Source organism: Aethalodelphis obliquidens, unplaced genomic scaffold (genome assembly GCF_003676395.1).
Source record: "Aethalodelphis obliquidens isolate GAN/ISIS:26980383/991018 unplaced genomic scaffold, ASM367639v1 scaffold75, whole genome shotgun sequence".
Lineage (NCBI taxonomy): Eukaryota > Metazoa > Chordata > Mammalia > Artiodactyla > Delphinidae > Aethalodelphis > Aethalodelphis obliquidens.
In genome coordinates, this window is record NW_020838019.1 from 1,467,455 (window position 1) to 1,490,803 (window position 23,349).

Genomic DNA, 23,349 nt, shown 5'->3' on the forward strand with positions numbered 1-23,349 from the left:
GGCAAGTTAATTAAGCTCTCTGTGTTTAATATTCTTCATTGATAAAATAAAGTTAGTACCTACTATTAGTGAGGTTTTTTTTGAGAATTAAATCAGTTAATATCTATAAAAGTGCTTAGAACAGTGCTTGGCACATAGTAAGCACTCGGTAAGTGTTAGCTGTTGAGGCCTATTTGCTCACATCGGGCCATGTTGAGTCATTGGGTGAGTAATTTTTCTATTGAACTTTCAGTATTTTGCCGCCTACTATATACCATTTGTCTAATATAATAGAAAATATCTATTTGTGATTGAATTTTCAATCTTTAAGCAAATGTTCTTTTTTCTGTTTCACTTAGACACTTCCCTCTGAAATATACTCCTCTAAATATTTGGTTTTAAAGATTTTACATTTCAAATATACATACATATCCTATATCTAGGTTTATTCTAGCTGTTTCTAAGCTGCCCAAAAAACTGTAACACCCCCCCAAAAAAGTAAGCATCCATCCACATTGCTGAAGACTTTGCTTTAATGGGATAGGTTGAAAATTATCTTTAAAAACCCCCAAACCCCTCCCTATCTGCCTCCCCTTGCCTCTCTCTTTGTTGTCACACTTCTGAAGAGCATGGTGTGTTCTAGTTGTGCCTCCTTGTTTGCCTCCTACTTACTCCTTTACCTTATAATCTGGCTCCTGTCCCCAACACTTCCCAGTAGCTGTATTGGCTTCAGTCAGTTTATGTCACTGGATCATTGTGGATGCCTTTCTAACTTTATTTCACTGGACCTCTCATTGGCATTTGAGTGTCTTAAGTAAGTCCTCTCTCAGGAGGTTCTCCTCCATTTTCTGTGACTTCAATCTCTTCCTAAGTCTCTGCTTAGTTCTCTCACTATCTTTCTTAGTCTTCTTTGCAGGTTCCTCTTCTTCTGCCTCCCTTTATCCTTTGCTTGTCTCCTGGAATCCATCTTCAGTCCTATTCTCTTTCATGCTATTCATGCAGTCATAGCTCTAGCAATCACTGTTAATCCCACATCTCTATCCCTAACTCATACTTCCACCCCTGAGTGCCCTACCACGTATCCAGCTGCCTTTTGGACATCCTCACTAGAATGCGCTGCAGTCTGCCTATGATCACCTTCCACCCTTCTGTCCAAGCCCCAAACCTGAGATTCATCCTAGGCTCTTCCCTCTCACTCAGCCTTCTTTGTCACTCACCAAGTCTGGCAAATTTAACTACCTTTAAATCTTAAAAACTGTCCCTTCATCTCTACTAACTTCTTCGTTTAGGCGAGTGATCCACAGCCGGGAATGATTTTGCTCCCCAGGGGACATTTGACAATATTTGAAGAAATTTTTTGTTGTTACACCTTGGTGGGTGCTACTGGCATCTGGAAGGTAGAATCCAGGGATGCTACTAACTGTCCCACAGTGCACAGGACAACCCCCACAACAAAGAACTATTTGGCCCAAAATGTCAATAGTGCTGAAGTTGAGAAACATTGATTTAGGTTAACATCCTTTCTCTTTGGATTGTTCCCAGCAGCCTTCCAGTTGGTCTCCTTATTTCTTATCCTAAAACCCTCTTCAGTACTGCCAGCTGTTCATCTAGCAAGTAAATTTGATCCTCTTCAGTGGTACCCTGTCACTTTCAGATCAAAGTTTTTGTCTCTCAGCCTGACTCCTCAGGCCCTCCCTGATCTGGCTGTCCTGACCCACCTGTTAGACTTCAGCTTTCACTGCTTCTTCCTTGCTTGTTCCAGGAATACTGAATTGCTGTGAGTTTCTTTAACGTACTTTGTTCATTAATGCATTTCTAGTTTGTGCTGTTGTCTTGTCTGTATGGAGTTCCCTTAGCTTATCTCTCCAGAGAAATCCATCAAGCATTAGTTGAAGCATCTCCTTTCCTATAAACCCTTTCCAGACGCCCTGGGCAGGCTCAGATGCTTCATGCCCTTGGTTCTTGATATATATACAATGTATAGACATTTTGTAACATACTGCAATTGTTTATTTACATGCCTGTCTCCCCACTACAGCAGGTTCTCTTTTTGTCTTCATAGCCCTCTGTCTAGCTGATGCCAGGCATTACTAAATACTTAGGAAATATTTATTGAATGAATGACTACTCTGTGATGGATTAAATGAATGAGCTTTTGAATAATAAGAATGATGAGGGCTTCCCTGGTGGCGCAGTGGTTGAGAGTCCGCCTGCCGATGCAGGGGACACGGGTTCATGCCCTGGTCTGGGAGGATCCCACATGCCTCGGAGCGGCTAGGCCCATGAGCCATGGCTGCTGGGCCTGCGTGTCCGGAGCCTGTGCTCCACAGCGGGAGAGGCCACGACAGTGAGAGGCCCGCGTACCGCAAAAAAAAAAAAAAAAATCAGTCCACTTTTGTTATTACAATAAATAAATGTTTATGTATGTATATTCTAATGATGTAAGTGTTCTAATTAATATAATTAACATACAGTTCTAAATTATTGTTGATGAACTATTTATATATTTTATTTTCTGTTTTAGCTATTTGATGGCATTGAATGCGAATTTCCTATATTTTTCCTTTACATGATGATTGATGGTGAGTGAACTTTTCTCCTGAAATTTAAACTGTAGGATATAACTAGTTTAAAGAAGAAAAGAAATAAAATATGACTCCTTTCAGCTAGCAAAATAGACTGCACAAATTGATGTTAACTACTCTGCATTTTTATGTGCTACTTTTCTGCTTTCTGACTTAATGTTACATCATTTAAAGAATTTTAAAAATACTTTGAAGTATTTTTAAAATGATACAAATATATTTTCATATTTACAAAGAAGAATTTTTATGAATACTGTAATTTGTGACATTGTGAATGTCTGTATTATTTATACTTAAGCATAGAGAAATTTCACTTAAAAGTCAGTTTTCAATTCTAATTGCTAACATTTCTCAAATCAATTTCCTGGAAAACTATCATATGCATTTATTTGCATAACCTTTTTCCATTTTATGTTTATTATTTACATAGAAAAATACCAGAATAATTACAATTGGGTAAATTTTTTTCTAAGGTAAAATTTCTGTTGTGTTTATTGAGCTCAAATGCTATTGGATTTTATATTTTACATTTTAGGTGTTTTTAGAGGCAATCCCAAGCAAGTAAAAGAATATCAGGATCTTCTGACTCCAGTACTTCATCAGACAACAGAAGGTGTAGTTGGAATGCTTTTCCTTTTTTTTTTTTTTAAATCTTTATTGGAATGTAATTGCTTTACAAAATTGTGTTAGTTTCTGCTATATAAGAAACTGAATCAGCTATACGTATACATATATCCCCATATACCCTCCCTCTTACGTCTCCCTCCCACCCTCACTATCCCACCCCTCTAGGTGGTCACAAAGCACAGAGCTGATCTCCCTGTGCTATGCGGCTACTTCCCACTAGCTATCTATTTTACATTTGGTAGTGTATATATGTAAATGCAAGTCTCTCACTTCGTCCCATCCTACCCTTCCCCGTCCCCATGTCCTCAAGTCCATTCTCTACATCTGCATCTTTATTCCTGTCCTGCCCTTAGGTTGATAAGAACCTTTTTTTTCTTTTTTACACTCCATATATATGTGTTAGCATACCGTATTTGTTTTTCTTTTTCTCACTTACTTCACTCTGTATGACAGACTCTTGGTCCTTCCACCTCACTACAAATAACTCAATTTCATTTCTTTTTATGGCTGAGTAATAGTCCACTGTACCTATGTGCCACATCTTCTTTATCCATTCACCTGTCGATGGACACTTAGGTTGCTTCCATGTCCTGGCTATTGTAAACAGTGCTTCAGTGAAAACTGTGGTACATGATTCTTTTTGAACTATAGTTTTCTCAGGGTATATGCCAGTAGTGGGATTGCTGGGTCATAGGGTAGTTCTATTTTTAGATTTTTGAAGGAACCTCCATACTGTTCTCCATAGTGGCTGTATCAATTTATATTCCCACCAACAGTGCAAGAAGATTCCCTTTTCTCCACACCCTCTCCAGCATTTATTATTTGTAGATTTTTTGACAATGGCCATTCTCACTGGTGTGAGGTAATAACTCATTGTAGTTTTGATTTGCATTTCTCTAATGACTACTGATGCTGAGCATTCTTTCATGTGTTTGTTGGCAATCTGTATATCTTCTTTGGAGAAATGTCTATTTAGGTCTTCTGCCCATTTTTAATTTGGGTTGTTTGTTTTTTGATAGTAAGCTGCATGAGCTGCTTGTATATTTTGGATATTAATCCTTTGTCAGTTTCTTAGTTTGCAAATATTTTCTCCCATTCTGAGGGTTCTCTTTTCGTCTTGTTTATGGTTTCCTTTGCTGTGCCAAAGATTTTAAGTTTCACTAGGTCCCATTTGTTCATTTTTGTTTATATTTCCATTTTTCTAGGAGGTGGGTTAAAAGGCATCTTGCTGTGATTTATGTCAAAGAGTGTTCTTCCTATGTTTTCCTCTAAGAGTTTTCCTCTAAGTGTCTGCCTTACATTTAGGTCTTTGATCCATTTTGAGCTTATTTTTGTGTATGGTATTAGGGAGTGTTCTAATTTCATTCTTTTACATGTAGCTGTCCAGTTTTCCCGGCACCACTCATTGAAGAGGCTGTCTTTTCTCCCTTGTATATTCTTGCCTCCTTTATCAAAGATAAGGTGACCATATGTGCGTGGGTTTATCTCTGGGCTTTCTTTTCTGTTCCATTGATCTATATTTCCGTTTTTGTGCCATTACCATGCTGTCTTGATTACTGTAGCTTTGTAGTAGTCTGAAGTCAGGCAGCCTGATTCCTCCAGCTCTGTTTTTCTTTCTCAAGATTGCTATGGCTATTTGGGGTCTTTTGTGTTTCCATACAAATTGTGAAATTTTATGTTCTAGTTCTGTGAAAAATGCCATTGGTAGTTTGATAGGGATTGCATTGAATCTGTAGATTGCTTTGGGTAGTATAGTCATTTTCACAGTGTTGATTCTTCCAATCCAAGAATATGGTATATCTCTCCATCTATTTGTATCATCTTTAATTTCTTTCATCAGTGTCTTCTAGTTTTCTGCATACAGGTGTTTTGCCTCCTTCAATAAGTTTATACCTAGGTATTTTATTCTTTTAGTTGTGACGGTAAATGGGAATGTTTCCTTACTTTCTCTTTCAGATTTTTCATCACTATTGTATAGGCATGCCAGAGATTTCTGTGCATTAATTTTGTATCCTGCTACTTTACCAAATTCATTGATTAGCTCTAGTAGTTTTCTGGTAGCATCTTTAGATTCTCTATGTATAGTATCATGTCATCTGCAAACAGTGACAGCTTTACTTCTTCTTTTCTGATTTGGATTCCTTTTATTTCTTTTTCTTCTCTGGAAGCTTTGCTGTGGCTAAAACTTTAAAAACTATTTTGAATAATAGTGGTGAGAGTGGGCAACCTTGTCTTGTTCCTGATCTTAGAGGCAATGGTTTCAGTTTTTCATCACTGAGAATGATGCAGGCTGTATGTTTGTCATATATGGCCTTTATTATGTTGAGGTAGGTTTCCTCTGTGCCCACTTTCTGGAGGGTTTTTCTCGTAAATGGGTGTTGAATTTTGTTGAAAGCTGTTTCTGCATCTATTGAGATGATCAGATGGTTTTTCTCCTTCAATTTGTTAATATGGTTTATCACATTGATAGATTTGCGTATATTGAAGAATTCTTGCATTCCTGGAATAAACCCCACTTGATCATGGTGTATGATCCTTTTAATGTGCTGTTGGATTCTGTTTGCTAGTATTTTGTTGAGGATTTTTGCATCTATGTTCATCAGTGATATTGGCCTGTAGTTTTCTTTTTTTGTGACAGCTTTGTCTCGCTTTGGTATCAGGGTGATGGTGGCCTTGTAGAATGAATTTCAGAGTACCCTCCCTCTGCTATATTTTGGAAGACTTTGAGAAGGAAAGGTGTTAGCTCTTTTCTAAATATTTGATAGAATTCGCCTGTGAAGCCATCTGGTCCTGGGCTTTTGTTTGTTTGTTGGAATATTTTTAATCACAGTCTCACTTTCAGTGATTGTGATTGGTCTGTTTATATTTTCTATTTCTTCCTGGTTCAGCCTTGGAAGGTTGTGCTTTTCTAAGAGTTTGTCCATTTCTTCCAAGTTGTCCATTTTATTGGCATATAGTTTGTTATAGTTATCTCTCATGATCCTTTGTTATTCTGCAGTGTCTGATGTTACTTCTCCTTTTTCATTTCTAATTCTGTTGATTTGAGTCTTCTCCCTTTTTTTCTTGATGAGTCTAGCTAATGGTTTATCAATTTTGTTTATCGTCTCAAAGAACCAGCTTTTAGTTTTATTGATCTTTGCTATCGTTCCTTCATTTGTTTTGCATTTATTTCTGATCTGATCTTTATGATTTCTTTCTTTCTGCTAACTTTGGGGTTTTTGGTTCTTCTTTCTCTAATTTCTTTGGTGTAAGCTTAGGTTGCTTATTTGAGATGTTTCTTGTTTCTTGAGGTAGGATTGTATTTCTATAAACTTCCCTCTTAGAACTGCTTTTGCTGCATCCCATAGGTTTTGGGTCGTAGTGTTTTAATTGTCATTTGTTTATAGGTATTTTTTGATTTCCTCTTTGATTTCTTCAGTGATCTCTTGGTTATTTAGTAGTGTATTGTTTAGTCTCCATGTGTTATTTTTTTTTTTACAAATTTTTTCCTTTAATTGATATCTAGTCTCATAATGTTGTGGTCGGAAAAGATTGCTGATATGATTTCAATTTTTTAACATTTACCAAGGCTTGATTTGTGACCCAAGATATGATCTATCCTGGAGAATGTTCCATGAGAACTTGAGAAGAAAGTGTTTTCTGTTGTTTTTGGACGGAATGTCCTATAAATATCAATTAAGTCCATCTTGCTTAATGTATCATTTAAAGCTTGTGTTTCCTTATTTATTTGCATTTTGAATGATCTGTCCATTGGTGAAAGTGGGGTGTTAAAGTCCCCTACAATGATTGTGTTCTTGTCTATTTCCCCTTTTACGGCTGTTAGCATTTGCCTTATGTATTGAGGTGCTCCTATGTTGGGTGCGTAAATATTTACAATTGTTATATCTTCTTGGATTGATCCCTTGATTATTATGTAGTGTCCTTCTTTGTCTCTTGCAACATTCTTTATTTTAAAGTCTATTTTGTCTGATATGAGAATTGCTACTCCAGCTTTCTTTTGGTTTCCATTTGCATGGAATATCTTTTTCCATCCCCTCACTTTCAGTCTGTATGTGTCCCTAGGTCTGAAGTGGGTCTCTTTTAGAAGCATATATACGGGTCTTGTTTTTGTATCCTTTCAGGCAGTCTGTGTCTTTTGGTTGGAGCATTTAATCCATTTACATTTAAGGTAATTATCGATATGTATGTTCCTATTCCCATTTTCTTAATTGTTTGGGGTTTGTTACTGTAGGTCTTTTCCTTCTCTTGTGTTTCCTGCCTAGAGAAGTTCCTTTAGCCTTTGTTGTAAAGCTGGTTAGGTGGTGCTGAATTCTCTTAGCTTTTGCTTGTGTGTGAAGGTTTTAATTTCTCCATCGAATCTGAATGACATCCTTGTTGGGTAGAATAATCTTGGTTGTAGGTTTTTCCCTTTCATCACTTTAAGTATGTCCTGCCTCTCCTTTCTGGCTTGCAGAGTTTCTGCTGAAAGATCAGCTGTTAACCTTATGTGGATTCCCTTGTATGTTATTTGTTGCTTTTCCCTTGCTGCTTTTAATATTTTTTCTTTGTAGTTAATTTTTGATAGTTTGATTAATATGTTTTGGCGTGTTTCTCCTTGGATTTATTCTGTATGGGACTCTCTGTGCTTCCTGTACTTGATTGACTATTTCCTTTCCCATATCAGGGAAGTTTTCAACTATAATCTCTTCAAATATTTTCTCAGTCCCTTTCTTTTTCTCTTCTTTTTCTGGGACCCTTATAATTTGAATGTTGGTGTATTTAATGTTGTCCCAGAGGTCTCTCAGACTGTCCTCAATTCTTTTCATTGCTTTTTCTTTATTCTGCTCTGCAGTAGTTATTTCCACTGTTTTATCTTCCCAGGTCTCTTATCTGTTCTTCTGCCTCAGTTTTTCTGCTATGGATTCCTTCTAGAGAATTTTTAATTTAATTTATTGTGCTGTTCATCATTGTTTATTTGCTCTTTAGTTCTTGTAGGTCCTTGTTAAACGTTTCTTGTATTTTCTCCATTCTATTTCCAAGATTTTGGATCATCTTTACTATCATTACTCTGAAATCTTTTTCAGGTAGAATGCCTATTTCCTCTTCATTTGTTTGGTCTGGTGTTTTTTTGCCTTGCTCCTTTATCTGCTGCATATTTCTCTGTCTTCTTATTTTGTTTAACTTACTGTGTTTGGGGTCTGCTTTTTGCAGGCTGCCGATTTTTAGTTCCCTTTGTTTTTGGTGTCTGCCCCCAGTGGGTAAGGTTGGTTCAGGGGCTTGTGTAGGCTTCCTGGTGAAGGGGACTGGTTCTTGTGTTCTGGTGGGTGGGGCTGGATCTTGTGTTTCTGGTGGGCAGGACCACATTCGGTGGTGTGTTTTGGGGTGTCTGTGAACTTAGTATGGTTTTAGGCAGCCTCTCTGCTAGTGGGTGGTGGTGTGTTCCTGTCTTGCTAGTTTGGCATGGGGTGTCCAGCACTGGAGCTTGCTGGCTGTTAGTTGAGCTGGGTCTTAGCATTTGAGATGGTGATCTCTGGGAGAGCTCTTGCCGATTGATATTACGTGGGGTCAGGCGGTCTCTGGTGGTCCAATGTCCTGAACTCAGTTCTCCCACCTCAGAGGCTCAGGCCTGACACCAGGCCGGAGCACCAAGATCCTGTCAGCCACACGCCTCAGAAGAACACGAGAAAAAGGAAAGAAAATTAAAATAAATAAATAAATAAAATTTTAAAAATATTTTTCAGTAATTAAAAAAAAAAAAAGGAAGAGAGCGACCAAACCAATAAACAAATCCACCCATGATATGAAGCACTAAAAACTATACTGAGGTAAACATAAAAATCAGAAACAAGTCAGTTGCAGACAGCAAACCCTAATTGTACAGTTGCTCCCAAAGTGTACCACCTGAATTTTGGGATGATTCGTTGTCTGTTCAGGTATTGCACAGATGCAGGGTTCATCAAGTTGACTGTGGACATTTCATCCACTGCTCCTGAAGCTGTAGGGAGAAATTTCCCTTTTACTTCTTTGTTCGCACAGCTCCTGGGCTTCAGCTTTGGTTTTGGTCCCACCTCTGCATGTACGTTGCCTGAGGGCATCTTTTCTCCTCCCAGACAGGAGGGGGTTAAAGTAGCAGCTGATTAGGGGGCTCTGGTTCACTTAGGCTGAGGAGAGGGAGGGGTACGGAATGTGGGGTGAGCCTGCGGCGGCAGAGGCCAGCAGGATGTTGCAACAGCCTGGGGTGCGCCATGTGTTCACCCGGGGATGTTGTCCCTGGATCATGGGATCCTGGCAGTGGCAGGCTGCACGGGTTCCCGGTGGGGGGAGGTGTGGATAGTGACCTGCTTGCACACAGGCTTCTTGGTGGCAGCAGTAGCAGTGTTAGCTTTTCATGCCCATCTCTGGTGTCTGCGCTGATAGTCACAGCTTGCACCCGTCTCTGAAGCTTGTTTAGGTGGTGCTCTGAATTCTCTCTCCTCACGCACCCTTAGGCAGTTCCAGACTTTTTCCCATACTCCTTCTCGTCTAGCTGTGATGCACTAGCCCCCTCAGGCTGTGTTCACACAGCCAACCCCAGTCCTTTCTCTGGTATCTGACCTCTGAAGCCAGAGCCTCAGCTCCCAACGCCCACCCTCCCCAGGGGGGTGAGCACACAAGCTTCTCAGGTTGGTTAGTGCTGGTCGGCACCTATCCTCTGTGCGGGAATCTCTCTGCTTTGCCCTCTGCACCCCTGTTGTTGCACTCTTCTCCGTGGCTCTGAAGCTTCCCACCCCCACCACCTCTGTCTCCACCAGTGAAGGGGCTTCCTAGTGTGTGGAAACTTCCTCCTTCACAGCTCCTTCCCTGAGGTGCAGGTTCCATCCCTATTCTTTTGTCTCTGTTTTTGCTTTTTTCTTTTGCCCTACCCAGGTACATGGGGAGTTTCTTGTCTTTGTGGAAGTCTGAGGTCTTCTGCCAGCGTTCAGTAGGTGTTCTGTAGGAGTTGTTCCACATGTAGATGTATTTTTGATGTATTTGTGAGGAGGAAGGTGATCTCCATGTCTTAGTCCTGTGCCATCTTGAAGCACCCCCAGGAATGCTTTTTCAAGAAATTCTTTCTACCAGCATTCCCTTAATGTTCCTTTGAAATGTATAAATAATTCCTTTCTAAACAGAACAATTTATATTGAAATGAAAAAATGAACGGGGCTGCAAACAAATTAGAAAGAATAATCTCTTAATTTGTTATAATAAACTTATTTTTATGAAAGGAGTTCATTAGGCAAGGTGATAGAGAGGGAGATGAATTTTAAGTGTTCATGACTATAGTTACTACACTGTAGTTTGCCAGGTGGGCAGAGGTTCTTCATCTATTACCTACTGTAATACTCCTTCACTGGATGTAATGTGACAATAATATAAAATGACTAATTTTTATCCATGTCACCAAAACCATGTTTTGTTCAGGTGAGTACTGCCCCCTTCAGAGGGCCACTTAGGGAGGCTCTGCCCTAGCCTAAGGGTACTACCATTGCCAAGAATATTTTGACCTCCTCTTTGGAGATGTTTTCAGGGCTTTTTTCACATTAATTTGAATGTCTGCCATGGTTCTAAAATGTCATCCTTTGAGGATGGGTTTAATATTTTAGAAATGGTCAAAAGGTCCAGACTTATAAATAATATATTGGTTTCAGTTAAACACCAGCAAGGGCCATAAAGGAACATAACTGAGTTTTTTCGTATGACTAGAAAACTAATTCTTGAAAGAATTCCAGAGGAGAAGTTCCAGATATCTTTGGTGTTTGGAAGTATTAGTAAAATAGTAAAATATTCTCATGAGTGAACAGCTTTGACAACCTATTTATCTGAAAGTTAAAAATTATGGTGTGTTAATTAAAAAAAAAAAAGAGGGTGGTCTTACAGACATGATGCACAAACTGGCAATCACAGCAGTGGGCCCTATTCCTGTCTCACATGAAGTTTATGATATTCTTTAGGGTTTTCCACAGTATCTTAGAGTAAATACTTTATACTGTATGCTCACCCTTTAAAGTCTGTGTAATGTTAAAGTAGCAAAATGTTTATGGATAAACATTGAATTTCAAATAAATGTTAATGTTTAAAACCAGTTTTTTGTCTTTATGCTCCAAATAACCACTTGTCCAATGTGAGAAACAATGTAGTGAATGTTGTAATGAATATATTTAAAATCCCTTGCATCAGATCTTTTAGTATTCAGTGATAGATCATTGATGCATTGAGGTGGTAGTCTGTGTATCACACTTTAGGCTTCTTTATGTTGAAAGAGTGATGTTCAGACTATTATCTGTGTATCATAGACCTTTTCACTGGTTTTAGACACAAATATCACTATTTATTGATGCGTGAAGAAAGAAGCAAATTTTAGGGAAATCTGTGTAGTATTATTAGAAAAATTAAGTTCAGTGTGGGATGATATTACAAAAAGTCTTCTGTAGCACTGTATTAGAATGTTGGTTTTTCTCCCTTTACATCATCCACAAAGATTCTAGTCTTAAAATAATTTTTAGTTTCTACCAAGAAATATTTTTAAATGAGTTGGTCACAGGGGGAAGATGGATTTTTTTTTTTTCTCCTCAGTGATGTTGAATAGTAGATAATGGCCTTAATGTTTAAAATGGGGATTTCTTTGCTCTAAGCAATCGCTCAGGGTTATAATTCTTCATTTAAGATTACACAGTATCTCATTTGTAAAGCTTCCACAGACTAATTCTATTAAAAACAGCTTCTTCTATGGCTCTACATATTTGCATACTATATATTTATTGATTCATTTAAAGGTGTTAAATGTTGTTAAAAGAGATTATGTACACATTGTTGGCTAACATATAACATATCCTGTCAAATTAGTTTTAAAGTAAAGAAGCTTTTCCCACATTTTTCACTGGGAATTTCTGAAAAGAGTCAAATTTTCCTATCCTGTTGGACAACTTTCTCTCTCTCTGCTTTGTCATCATTGTAGTTTTTGAAGGGAAAATTTGAGGAGGATACTGATTTGTTATATTTTAAATATTTATTTTTAAACTCCATAGGTTATCCTGTCATACCAAAGTACTACTTTGTGCCAGCTGATTTTGTAGAATATGAAAAAAGAAACCCTGGTAGTCAGAAGCGATTTCCTAGCAACTGTGGCCGTGATGGAAAACTGTTTCTTTGGGGACAAGCCCTTTATGTCATTGCAAAACTCCTGGGTAAGTGAAGAAGATCGGGAACAGTTTTTTTTCTTATTATCAAGTCTTTAGAAATAAGTATGTCTTTGTTGACATTGACATTCTTTTTGGATTTGGGTGGTGTTTCATGCTGTTAAGAGGTCTTGGGGGAGTTTCTTAGCATGGAAAAGTACATTAATATGTCTATTGCACTGAATGATGATGGATGTTTCTGGGAAGAAAGTCAAATAGGTGTGGGTACCACTATGATCATTTTGGGCTGCTTAGTAGATAGGGTGCTAGCAGAAGGCTATGGAAACTTTGAGTCTCTTTTATAAATGGAATACAGTTGTGATTTAGTATAACAATCATGCTTGGTCATACCTGTAGTAAACCACTTGCCATAAGGAATCAGGTGTCTCAAAGTTTTCTTCTTTCCAGTAAATACATGTTGGCAGTTTACTCAGTGAGGTGGAGGCATAATGGAGCCACTATTCATAATTCTTTGAAGAATTGTTTTTCAGCTTCTCCTAAAACTTCAGCTGAAGTATCTTTGGATACATTGAAATGAAAGTTAATTTAATGCACACAAAAAAGCATTATGCATCTTGCTATAACATTCCTTGCTAAATTTTTTAATATTATTAGCATTTCCGTCAAAAAGGTTATCATAATAGTCAGAATTCTTTTATGACAAACAGATTATGAAACAAGCTGACTGTAAATACTGTACCTGCACTAAAAGAACTGCTTACTGTGTGAAATACTGTTATTGTCTTTGTTGTTCTTAGTATTACTGCATAAAAGCTAAATTTGTTTGTGCTGTAAGAATAATCATCTTTGGTTCCTTTTTATATTCCATTAGGGAAGAATATTTCAAAGTCCAGATTTCCAATTCAAGCTTTACACAAATGATATATATAAGAGCAGACAGAAGCTATTCAAAGAAGAGAAAATTAAGTTAATGCTGTCTTCAGTTTGCTCATTTCCTGACTATATTTTCTGTGTCTCCATATATACTTAATCCTAATTTAAGAACCTGTAGAAAATTGTTTTCTTTAAAGGGACAGCTCTTTGATAAGGAGTTGATATTATTTATGCAGGTTTTGCTTTAAGATTTTCCAAAAGAAAAAAATAACATACATAAGGTAGTTTTCTTAGAATCAAGCCAAGTTGGTAAGGTTATCTCTGGTTAGAATTTTATTTCCATCTTATTAGCATGAATACAAAGAAGCCTTGTTGATAATCAGCTAAATAAAACATATTTTGGCAGAGGAGTGGTTAACCTATCTAAGGACAAGAATTTTAACATCAGAATCATAAGTTTCTGTATACTACACTTGGAAACAAATGAGCATGATGAAATTTTTCTGTGAGTCTGAGACTGAAAACTGGTACCTGGGATATGGGATTTGAGATCTAAACCTTCTTCATCCTGCTTTTTGCTGTATATACAGCTTGGGGTTGAATGCAGGATTGACCATATTCTATATAAGCAGATTGAGCTTTAAAAAACAAAGATTGAAAACAGTATCAGTCAGTAACAAAACATTGGACCTTCCTTACTCCAAAATAAATGTATTGAATGTAGACAAATTTTGAGTGTAGATAGCATTTTCTTATGTTAAGACCAGAGTGAATAGAAATAATCCAGGTCATGCCTTCATCTCTGTTTTATGACCATTTTGAATACGAAAGAACATTCAAAGAAACAGTTTCTCTTTTGCCTGCTGCACTTCTAAAAAGGCAGTAGAGGACATGAGTAGGTGTATTGCAGACTACGAAACCACATACTTATCTCCTGCTAGAAAAAGAGATACTGCATATTAATTAGCACTCTGACCTAGCTGTGTGTCATCTGGTTAACAACTCACTGGTTAAAATGAATAAGGTCTCAGAAGATTGAATCATTTAGTTGCTCTTGACTATTGTATAACTGTCCCCCCTGCCCCAAGAACCATCAAACTTCTATGGATGTTATTAAGATTCCACACAACACCTTTACTAACAAAGTCTTATTTATTTATTAAAGGAGCCTCAGTAGGATATCTGCTTAACAACATTTTGTGGGCAGTTAATTGGAATTACATGAGCATAATAGAACAGTAAATCTTTAAAAATATTCTGTAATATATGGCTTTCACTAATTCAGTCTAGTTTGTAATTGGTGAAATTTAATATTTTGCTCTATGTATGCCTTAGTTAATAATTATACAACAAAACTATGTGACTTTTATGTTAGAGCAAAAAGACTCAATATGCTGTTTCCTTTCCCAAGGCCTGAACTGCCCATTGTGTTCTTAGAAAATAGTTAATTATTACAGTAATTTTTTTTCTTTAGAAAATTTAGACTTTTAGAAAATCAGTGTTTGCTATAAAATAGGTAAATAAATCATAAACAAGGAACTACCACGTGAAAAGGGCTTCCATGCTTATAGTACAACAGCAGTTGAAGACATTACCCTCATTCTGGTCAGTGCCCCATAAAAAATGCTCCATCTCAGATATCTCTTTCAGAATTTAGTGTTAGGAAACACTGTTTTCCCTCACTGAGCTAGTTTTCTTCCTTGAAACTGCAAATACATTATTTTTATTGTAGAACAACTTTATTGAGGTAAAATTACATACATTTCACCTACTTAAAGTTTACAGTTCAATATTTTTTAGCATATTCACAGAGTTGTGCAACTATAACCACAATCAATTTTAGAATATTGTCATCAATCCCCCCCCCAAAAAAAAGCCCTATACTCTTTAGCAGTCACTCCCCATGTACCCCTAATCACTTCATCCTTCCCCTTAGTGCTAGACAATCATTAATCTACTTTCTATTTTATAGATTTACCTATTCTGGACATTTTATATACCTCAAATCATATAATGTATGGCCTTTATGACTCACTTAGCCTGTCTTCAAGTTTCACCCATGTATTAGCACTTTGTTCCCTTTTTTTTTTTTTTTTTTTTGTCTGCACCGCGCAGCATTCGAAGTCTTAGTTCCCCTATCAGGATCGAACCTGTGCCCCCTGCAGTGGAAGCGTGGAGTCCTAACCACTGGGAAGCCGGGGAATTCCTGCACTTCGTTCCTTTTTATGGCAAAATAACGTTCCATTGTATGGTTATACCACTTTTGATTTATCCATTCATCAGGTGATGGACATTTGGGTTGTTTCCACTTTTGGCTATTATGAATTATGCTGCTCTAAACTTTCATGAACAAGTTATCGTTTGACATATGTTTTCATTTCCCTTGGGTATATACCTAGGGGTAGAATTGCTGAGTCATATGGTAACTCTGTGTTTAACATTTGGAGCGCTTCTAGACTATTTTCCAAAGTAGCTGTGCCATTTTACCTTCCAGCCAGGAGTGTATGAGGGTTCTAATTTCTCTACTTTCTCTCCAACCCTTATTCTTGTCTGTGTTTTGACATTAGCCATCCTAATGGGTATGAGGTGTTATCTCATTGTGGTTTTGATAAGCATTCCCCAAATGACTAATGTTGTTGAGCATCTTTTCATGTGCTTATTGGTATATCTTCTTTGGAGAAATGTCTATTCAGATACTGTGGCCATTTTTTTTTTTTTTTTTGTCGGTACGCGGGCCTCTCACTGTTGTGGCCTCTCCCGTTGCAGAGCACAGGCTCCAGACGCGCAGGCTCAGCGTCCATGGCTCACGGGCCTAACTGCTCCGTGGCATGTGGGATCTTCCTGGACCAGGGCACGAACCTGTGTCCCCTGTATCGGCAGGCGAACTCTCAACCACTGCGCCACCAGGGAAGCCCTGTGGCCATTTTTAAATTGGGTTATTTGTCATTTTATTGTTAAGTTGCAAGAGTTCTTTATATATTCAAGATAGAGGTCCCCTACAAGATATGTGATTTGCAAATATTTTTTCCCATTCTGTGGGCTGTCATTTTGCTTTCTTGATGGTGTCCTTTAAGACACAAAATCTTATCGCTTTGGCAAAGTCCAATTTATCTCATTTTTTCTTTTGTTACTTATGTTTTGATGTAATTTTGTCTAATACGAAGTCACAAAGATTTACTCTTATATTTTCTTCTAACAGTTTTATATTTTTAACTATTACATTTAACTTTTTAAATCTGTTTTGCATTTATTTTTGTAGGTGGTGTGAAGAAGAGGTCCAGCTTCATTCTTTTGCCTTTGTATATTCACTTATCTCAGTATTTTGTGTGGGGGAAAAAACTATTCTTTTCCCTGTTGAATTGTTTTGGCACCCTTGTCAAAAATCAGTTGACCATAATGTAACAGTTTATTTCTGGACTGATCAGTGGATCAGTCCGTTCCACTGATCTCTGTCTTTATGCCAGCACCACGTTGTCTTAATTACTGTAGCTTCTTCCTTTCAATCTGGATGCCTTTTATTACTTTTTCTTGCCAATTTCTCTGACTGGAACCTCCAGTACAATGTTGAATAGAAGTGGCAAGAGTAGACATCATTGTCTTGACTCCTGATCTTTGGAGCATAGCATTCCATCATTGAGTGTGACATTAGCCATGGGTTTTTCATAGATTCCCTTTTTCAGGATGAGGAAGTTCCTGTCTATCCCTAATTTGTTGACTGCCTTTTATCATGAAAGGATGCTGAATTTTGTCAAGTGTTTTCTGTGTCTACTGAGCTGGTCACGTAATTTTTATGTCCTTTGTTCAATTGATATGGTGTATTACAGTAACTGATTTGGGGAGGTTAAGCCATTCTTACATTTGTGGGGTAAGTCCCTTTTGGTCATGGTATGTAATCATTTTTATATGTTACTGGATTTAGTTTGCTAGTATTTTTGTTGAGTAGTTTTGTGTCTATATTCAGAAAAGATTTTGATTTGTGATTTTCTTCCCTTGCGGTGTCTTTGATTTTGGTATTAAGGTAATACTGGCCTGTTAGAATGAGTTGAGAAGTGTCCCTCTATTATTTTTTGGAAAATTTTTGTGAAAGATTGGTTTTAATTCTTCTTTAACTGTTTGGTAGAATTCATCAATGAAGTCCCATGGTCCTGAACATTTTTTGTGTGGAAAGTTTCAGTCACTACTTGTTACACATCTGTTCATATTTTCTGTTCCTCTTTGAGTCAGTTTTGGTAATGTATGTATTTCTAGGAATTTTCCCATATCATCTAGGTTATCTAAATTGTTGGCATACATTTTTTCAGAGTATTCTCTTGTAATCCTTAAGGTTGCTAGTAATGTTCCTAGTTTCATTCCTGATTTAGTAATTTGAGTCTTCTTTCTTTATTTTTTGGTCAGGCTAGCTAAAGGTTTGTCAACTTTTGAGTTTTTCAAGAATCTACTTGGTTTCATTTATATTCTGTATTGTTTTTCTATACTCTATTTCATTAATTTCCACTCTTAATTTCCTTCCTCTTGATTGCTTTTGATTTAGTTAGCTCTTTTTCATCTGCTTTCTTAATGTGGAATATAGATTATAGACTGGAGAATTTTCTGTTTTATTTTTTAATTAATTAATTCATTTATTTATGGCTTCGTTGGGTCTTCGTTGCAGTGCGTGGGCTTCTCATTGCAGTGGCTTCTCTTGTTGCGGAGCGTGGGCTCTAGGCACGCAGGCTTCAGTAGTTATGGCACGCGGGCTCAGTAGTTGTGGCGCATGGGCTTAGTTGCTCAGTGTCATGTAGGATCTTCCCAGACTGGGGATCAAACCCATGTCCCCTGCATTGGCAGGCAGATTCTTAACCACTGCGCCACCAGGGAAGTCCCAAGAATTTTCTGTTTTAATGTAGCAATTACAGTTGTCAATTTCCCTCTGAGCATTGCTTTACCTAAATCCCCTAAGTTTTGGTATGTTGTGTCTTCTTTTTCAATCATCTCATCAGAAAGTACATTAGAAAGTATTTTCTAATTTCCCTTTTCATTTCTTTTCTGACCCATTGGTTATTTAGGAGTGTGTTGTTTAATTTTATTATGTTTGTGAATTTCTAAAACTTCTTCCTGTTAGTTGATTTCTATTGTGGTTGAAATCAATTTCAATTGATTCTATTTGAATAGAATTCTATTTGAATTCTATTTCTAAATTCTGGTATTTCATTCTGTTATGGTTGAAGTATATACTTTGTATGATTTAAATCCTTTTAAATTCACTGATGCTTATTTTATGGCCTAGCATATGAAAGATATTACATGTGCATTGAGAAGGATGTATATTCTGCTCTTGTTGGATGGAGTGTTCTATAAACATCTATTAGGTCCAGTTGGTTTACAGTGTTTTATAGATACATTTTTGATCATGTCATTTCCTTTTTTTTTTTCAGCTGATGAATTAATTAGTCCTAAAGACATTGATCCTGTTCAGCGTTATGTCCCACTACAGAATCAACGTAATGTGAGCATGAGGTTTTCCAATCAGGTAAAGAGATATGTAAAGATATTTTATTTCATAACTTAGACTCATCCAGACATTTAACACTTAATTGAAGAAGAAATTTTATTCTGAATGGTTTTTTATTGTTCCTTCTGAGGGCAAAGCTTTTCTGTCTTCTGGTTAGTTAAGATTTACCTGTGGTAAAGGGCTATTTGTTAATGAGGAAGTATGAGTCAGATGTGTCCCATGAGATGTCTCACAGGTAAACATTTTCACCTTCACAGTGGTTGTGTTTAAGGTGTCAAATGTTTTTGAGAAGATGCAGTATGTATGGGTGGCATGGGGACAGATGAGATGGCTCTGTTACTGAAGGGAGTGGGGTTCCATGAAAGGCCCTTCGCTTGATGTCTATCCAGTGCTGTCTCTGTGACAGGACTGAGTGACAGACAGAGTTGTTCTTAGTACTTGGTAACATGTCAGGTGAATAAATAGTTAAATTTTTTTTTTTTACATTTAGTACCTATGGATTCAGACTGTGTTGTGTCAACAAAATAAGTGTTTGCAGGATCAGCAAGATTGATGTTGACTTGAGCAAACCCTCATGTATTAAATGATACCAGTAATGAGTACTGTTAAAATGAAACTGTAGTGTGGATTCTTGAAATTGCCTGAGGAGACAGGGAATGAACCTGAGTGTGTGCCTGGGATTCCAAGCACACGCTTATTAAATTTATTTAATAAGAATAGCATCAGCACTTACAGAAAATATGCTTACGAAATTGAAATGCTCCTTTTACTTTAAAAATATATGTATAACACATACACACACACACACAAACACACACATAAATGCTTGTTTTAACGAGAGAAAGGGAGAGCCAACCAGCCTCATTAGTATCATTAGTATCAATAGGTTCTCTCACACTGTTTCTCTGCTTCTTTTGCTGGTCCTCAAACAAAACATCTAGTTACTCTGAGTGGTTCATAGATGAGAAGTTTTTGGGAGAAAGATGCCTATGTTAATATGTGATAAAAATTTTACGCTGGCCTATTAGTTCCCATATAAGGCAGGGATTTGGCCTTTATCTTTATTTACCACTCATCTCTGGAATATATTTACCAGTCAGTAAAGTGGAATATATTTAACTTCATGTTACCTAGTGCTGTGACTCCGAGCCATTTTAAGACTAGTGTGTATCACTTACATAGCATGTGTGATGCACTTCTAGGGTGATGAAATCTCAAAGCCTTTTCTTAGAATATAAAGTGACCTATTGGTCGCAGGTTTGAGGTGTGGGGGCAGGAACCAGAGAACATCAAAGCACACAGCTAACAAAATCAACCATTTAAACACTTCATGCTTGACCCATATAAGGAGGGCTGTGGGTTATATGTAATTTTTGACATACAATATTCTTGCAACTCTTTCTCTCCCACTCAAGAAGGCAGAGTACAAGTGAGTGAGAGTGAATTTTATAGAGAATTTACTCTAGGTATATTTTTTATATTGAAATCATTTTCTAATGTTGCTACTAAATTATGTGATGTTCCTCCCAGGTAGAGTCATATCCTATCTAAGAGCCTTGCTCTAGGGTCAGGACAGGGGCTTTTCTCCTGCAGCCATGTTGGGATTACATCCATACATTGTATATAGTTTCTGGGAAGGAAATGATAGGAAAGATTGGCAGCAGAAAATTGCCAGGAGGTGTTATCGCCCCACCCTACTGGCAGCTTGGTTGTGGTGGTATATAAAATGGTGAGGTGCCTTTTCCACTTTCTCAACCATTTAAGCAGTAGCCAAGACCTGGCATGCCCGTATCCATTGTTGGGGCTAGATGGCTTGGCTTGGTGAAATACGGAAGTCAGACAGGGCCCTCTGCCTGAAATGCTGGTGTCAGTGCCCTCTCAATCATGATTGACCAGGTCAGATCTTGAAATTAACTGATCTGTGTGGATTGACCCTGTCAAATGTCAGAAAAAGTAAGTAGAATAGTAAAGTTCAGACATTTCCTGGAAACAAGAGAAATCCCTGACTTCGAAGGAAGTTGTATCTGAGGTCCCCAGCACTCACAGGACTCAGAAGCTGTTATACTCAACACTTACAGTTTATTACAAAAAAAGGAGAGAGGATAAAATTAGTGAAGGCACACGGGTCAAGTCCTGAGGAAACCAGGCACAAGCTTCCAAATATTCTCACCCAGTGGAGTCGTGTGAGACACAGTTACCCAGGAATGATGTGTGACTACATATGCAAAGTGCTGCCAGCTAGGGAAGCTTGCTCAGGCTTGAACATCAAGGATTTTTATTGGGGGTCAGTTGTGTAAGCGGGTAGCACCTGCATGATTGACCGCAGTTATTGAAGCTCTAACCCCCCCCCCCAGAGAAAAAGCAGATGTTCACCATAAATCACATTGTTCGCATAAACCATATAGACAGACCGGAACAGTATGGCCCAGCGCCTCAGGCATGCAAAAACACTCTTATCTGATAGAACATTCCAAGAAGCCAGAAAGCCCATCCTGAAAGCATGCCTTTCTTGGAAATTTTCAAGATTTAAACAACCCAGGCCTGCTGGGCCAGCTTATTCCTTCACAGAAGGGTTATGGCAGAAGGAAGTCTTCCAGAATCCAGAGAGCTGTGAGTGTGCCAGAACTGTAGAGAGGTCCACTCCCTCAAGTGTGCATGGGGCTATTGGCACATTGCAAATGCAAAACACTGAGGACTGAATTGGCAGCTGTTGATTTTCTTAACTTTACCCTTAGCAAATTTATTTTTGGAAAAGGGGTTGTATCCGGGGTTAAGGCTGAGGTTGGAAAAGGGTATCAGCTGGGATGACCCTCCTCACTACTCTCTCACTAGTCAGGAGTTGCTGTTTTCTCTTGATGTTACTTGGAGAATAAAATTCCCTTTTATAAATAAAGTTTAGAGGAGTAGAAAGAAATGCATTGTTAGCAGTAGCAGATATACTTTATAGTATTGTGAGATTTTGACCAAAAGAAAACAAGAAAACTTTTGCAGACCTTAGAATATATGTTCCTAGAGACCAGATACCATGTTTTATTCACTTTTGTAGCTTCAGTATCTGTCATAGTACTGTAACACCTGTTATATAGGAGGTTCTCAGGGTTTAACTTGAATGTTTGAGTGTGCTTGATGGTATGTGTGGGAAGAAGGTATGTCATGGAAAATCGTGGACTTATGCAAATATCCCTAAATCTATTTCTCTAATTCTGACCTCTTTCCTAATATTTAAACTTGAATTTCCAACTACCTGGTGATCATCTCTCCACAAATCTAGTCTTTAAAACCCAACATTTCTGGATGTATACGTAACTCTGTCTCATTGAGTTGTATACTTTATATATGTACAGCTTTTTATATGTAAATTATATCTCAATAAAGTGGTTTAAAAATTTAAAAAATGAAACCCAACATTTCTAATGCCAAATTTATCTTCTTGCTTCAAAGTAGCTCTTTTCTCCCTAGTCCCTACCTTGGATAAGGACCATCTTCAATACTCTTTTCTCATGCCAGTAGCTCTTACATTCAGGTGGTTATCATATTGGCTCTGCCTTCAAAGTAGCATCTACATTTGTCTCTTCATATTTATCCCCACTGCCATGTACCACTCAGACTTCATTACTACTCAATGGCATGGTTTTAGTAATCTCTCTCTGTCTTCAGTCTCTCCTCCTGTTTATTCTCTGTGCTTGAGAACATATGTTGTTTCCTGAAAACCTTCCATGACACTCTATACTGTCTACAGGGTAGAGTCTAAATTCCATATCCTCATACAGTCACCTCATTTCGTGTTTTTCACTTATATCTTACAATTTCTCCAAATTTCTCCCAACCATCCCTGTACTATGATCTCAGCCAATTTGCTGATCTAATATCACAACTCACCCTCACCCATTCCCAGGCCTCCACTCTTAGTACAACCTTCATCCTGAAACCCTGGCCTCTTTTTCAGACAGGATCCTTTAAAAGCCTATACAGTTCCTCTTCCTTTAACTACATATAAAAGTTACATAGATGCATTTTGTAAAAAGTGAAATAATATAGAGGAGATTACAATGCAATTACATTGTTACATTTGGTACTATTAACTATGTAATTTCCCCATTTCCAGAAAAGCCTTTCTTTTTTTTTTTAAACCAGATCTGTCTTCTAAATTTTTGAATAATGTAAATGTAACCCTTAGAGAAAGTCATGAGGTAAAAGTCAATCGTGCTTAAAACTCCTTTAAATATTAAAAACAATATTAATATCAAGAAGTGGGAGACAGATCTAATAAATTTTTATAAATCTATGCAGGGATTAAAAAGACTGTGGTAAATTGACATGAAATGGCACAAGAAGTGGATTATAATAAATGCTCAGTAAACATAAAGTAAAGGGTAGCTCACAGAATGGTGGGTTAAGAATAATCATATTGTATAAAATAAGCTATTTATGAGTACATGTTTTATCATACAAAACTGGCTAGTTCTGGGAAAGGGAGGAGGTGATCATAAAGACTGACTTTTTGAACTTTTATTCATATAATATACACTTGTATCTTTTGTGCATGCTGTTGGTTTGTCATATACTGGTTTGCATTACTACTTTTTTAATAGACCATTTAAAATTATTGCAAAATATTCAAATATAAAATGCCAAGCAGTATAGTAAAAAAAAAAAA

The 23,349-nt window shown here is 37.4% G+C and overlaps 1 protein-coding gene across 4 annotated transcripts in view; it reads left to right on the top strand.

The window, feature by feature from the left end:
* Positions 1–23,349, top strand: part of PHKB (phosphorylase kinase regulatory subunit beta) — a 193,773-nt gene that overhangs the window by 78,572 nt on the left and 91,852 nt on the right. For all 4 annotated transcript variants that reach the window (XM_027092140.1, XM_027092138.1, XM_027092141.1 and 1 more), the window contains 4 exons: positions 2,504–2,561; positions 3,100–3,177; positions 12,218–12,376; positions 18,616–18,710. In XM_027092140.1, the coding sequence (XP_026947941.1) occupies positions 2,504–2,561; positions 3,100–3,177; positions 12,218–12,376; positions 18,616–18,710 (390 nt within the window). The remainder of the gene's footprint in view (positions 1–2,503; positions 2,562–3,099; positions 3,178–12,217; positions 12,377–18,615; positions 18,711–23,349) is intronic.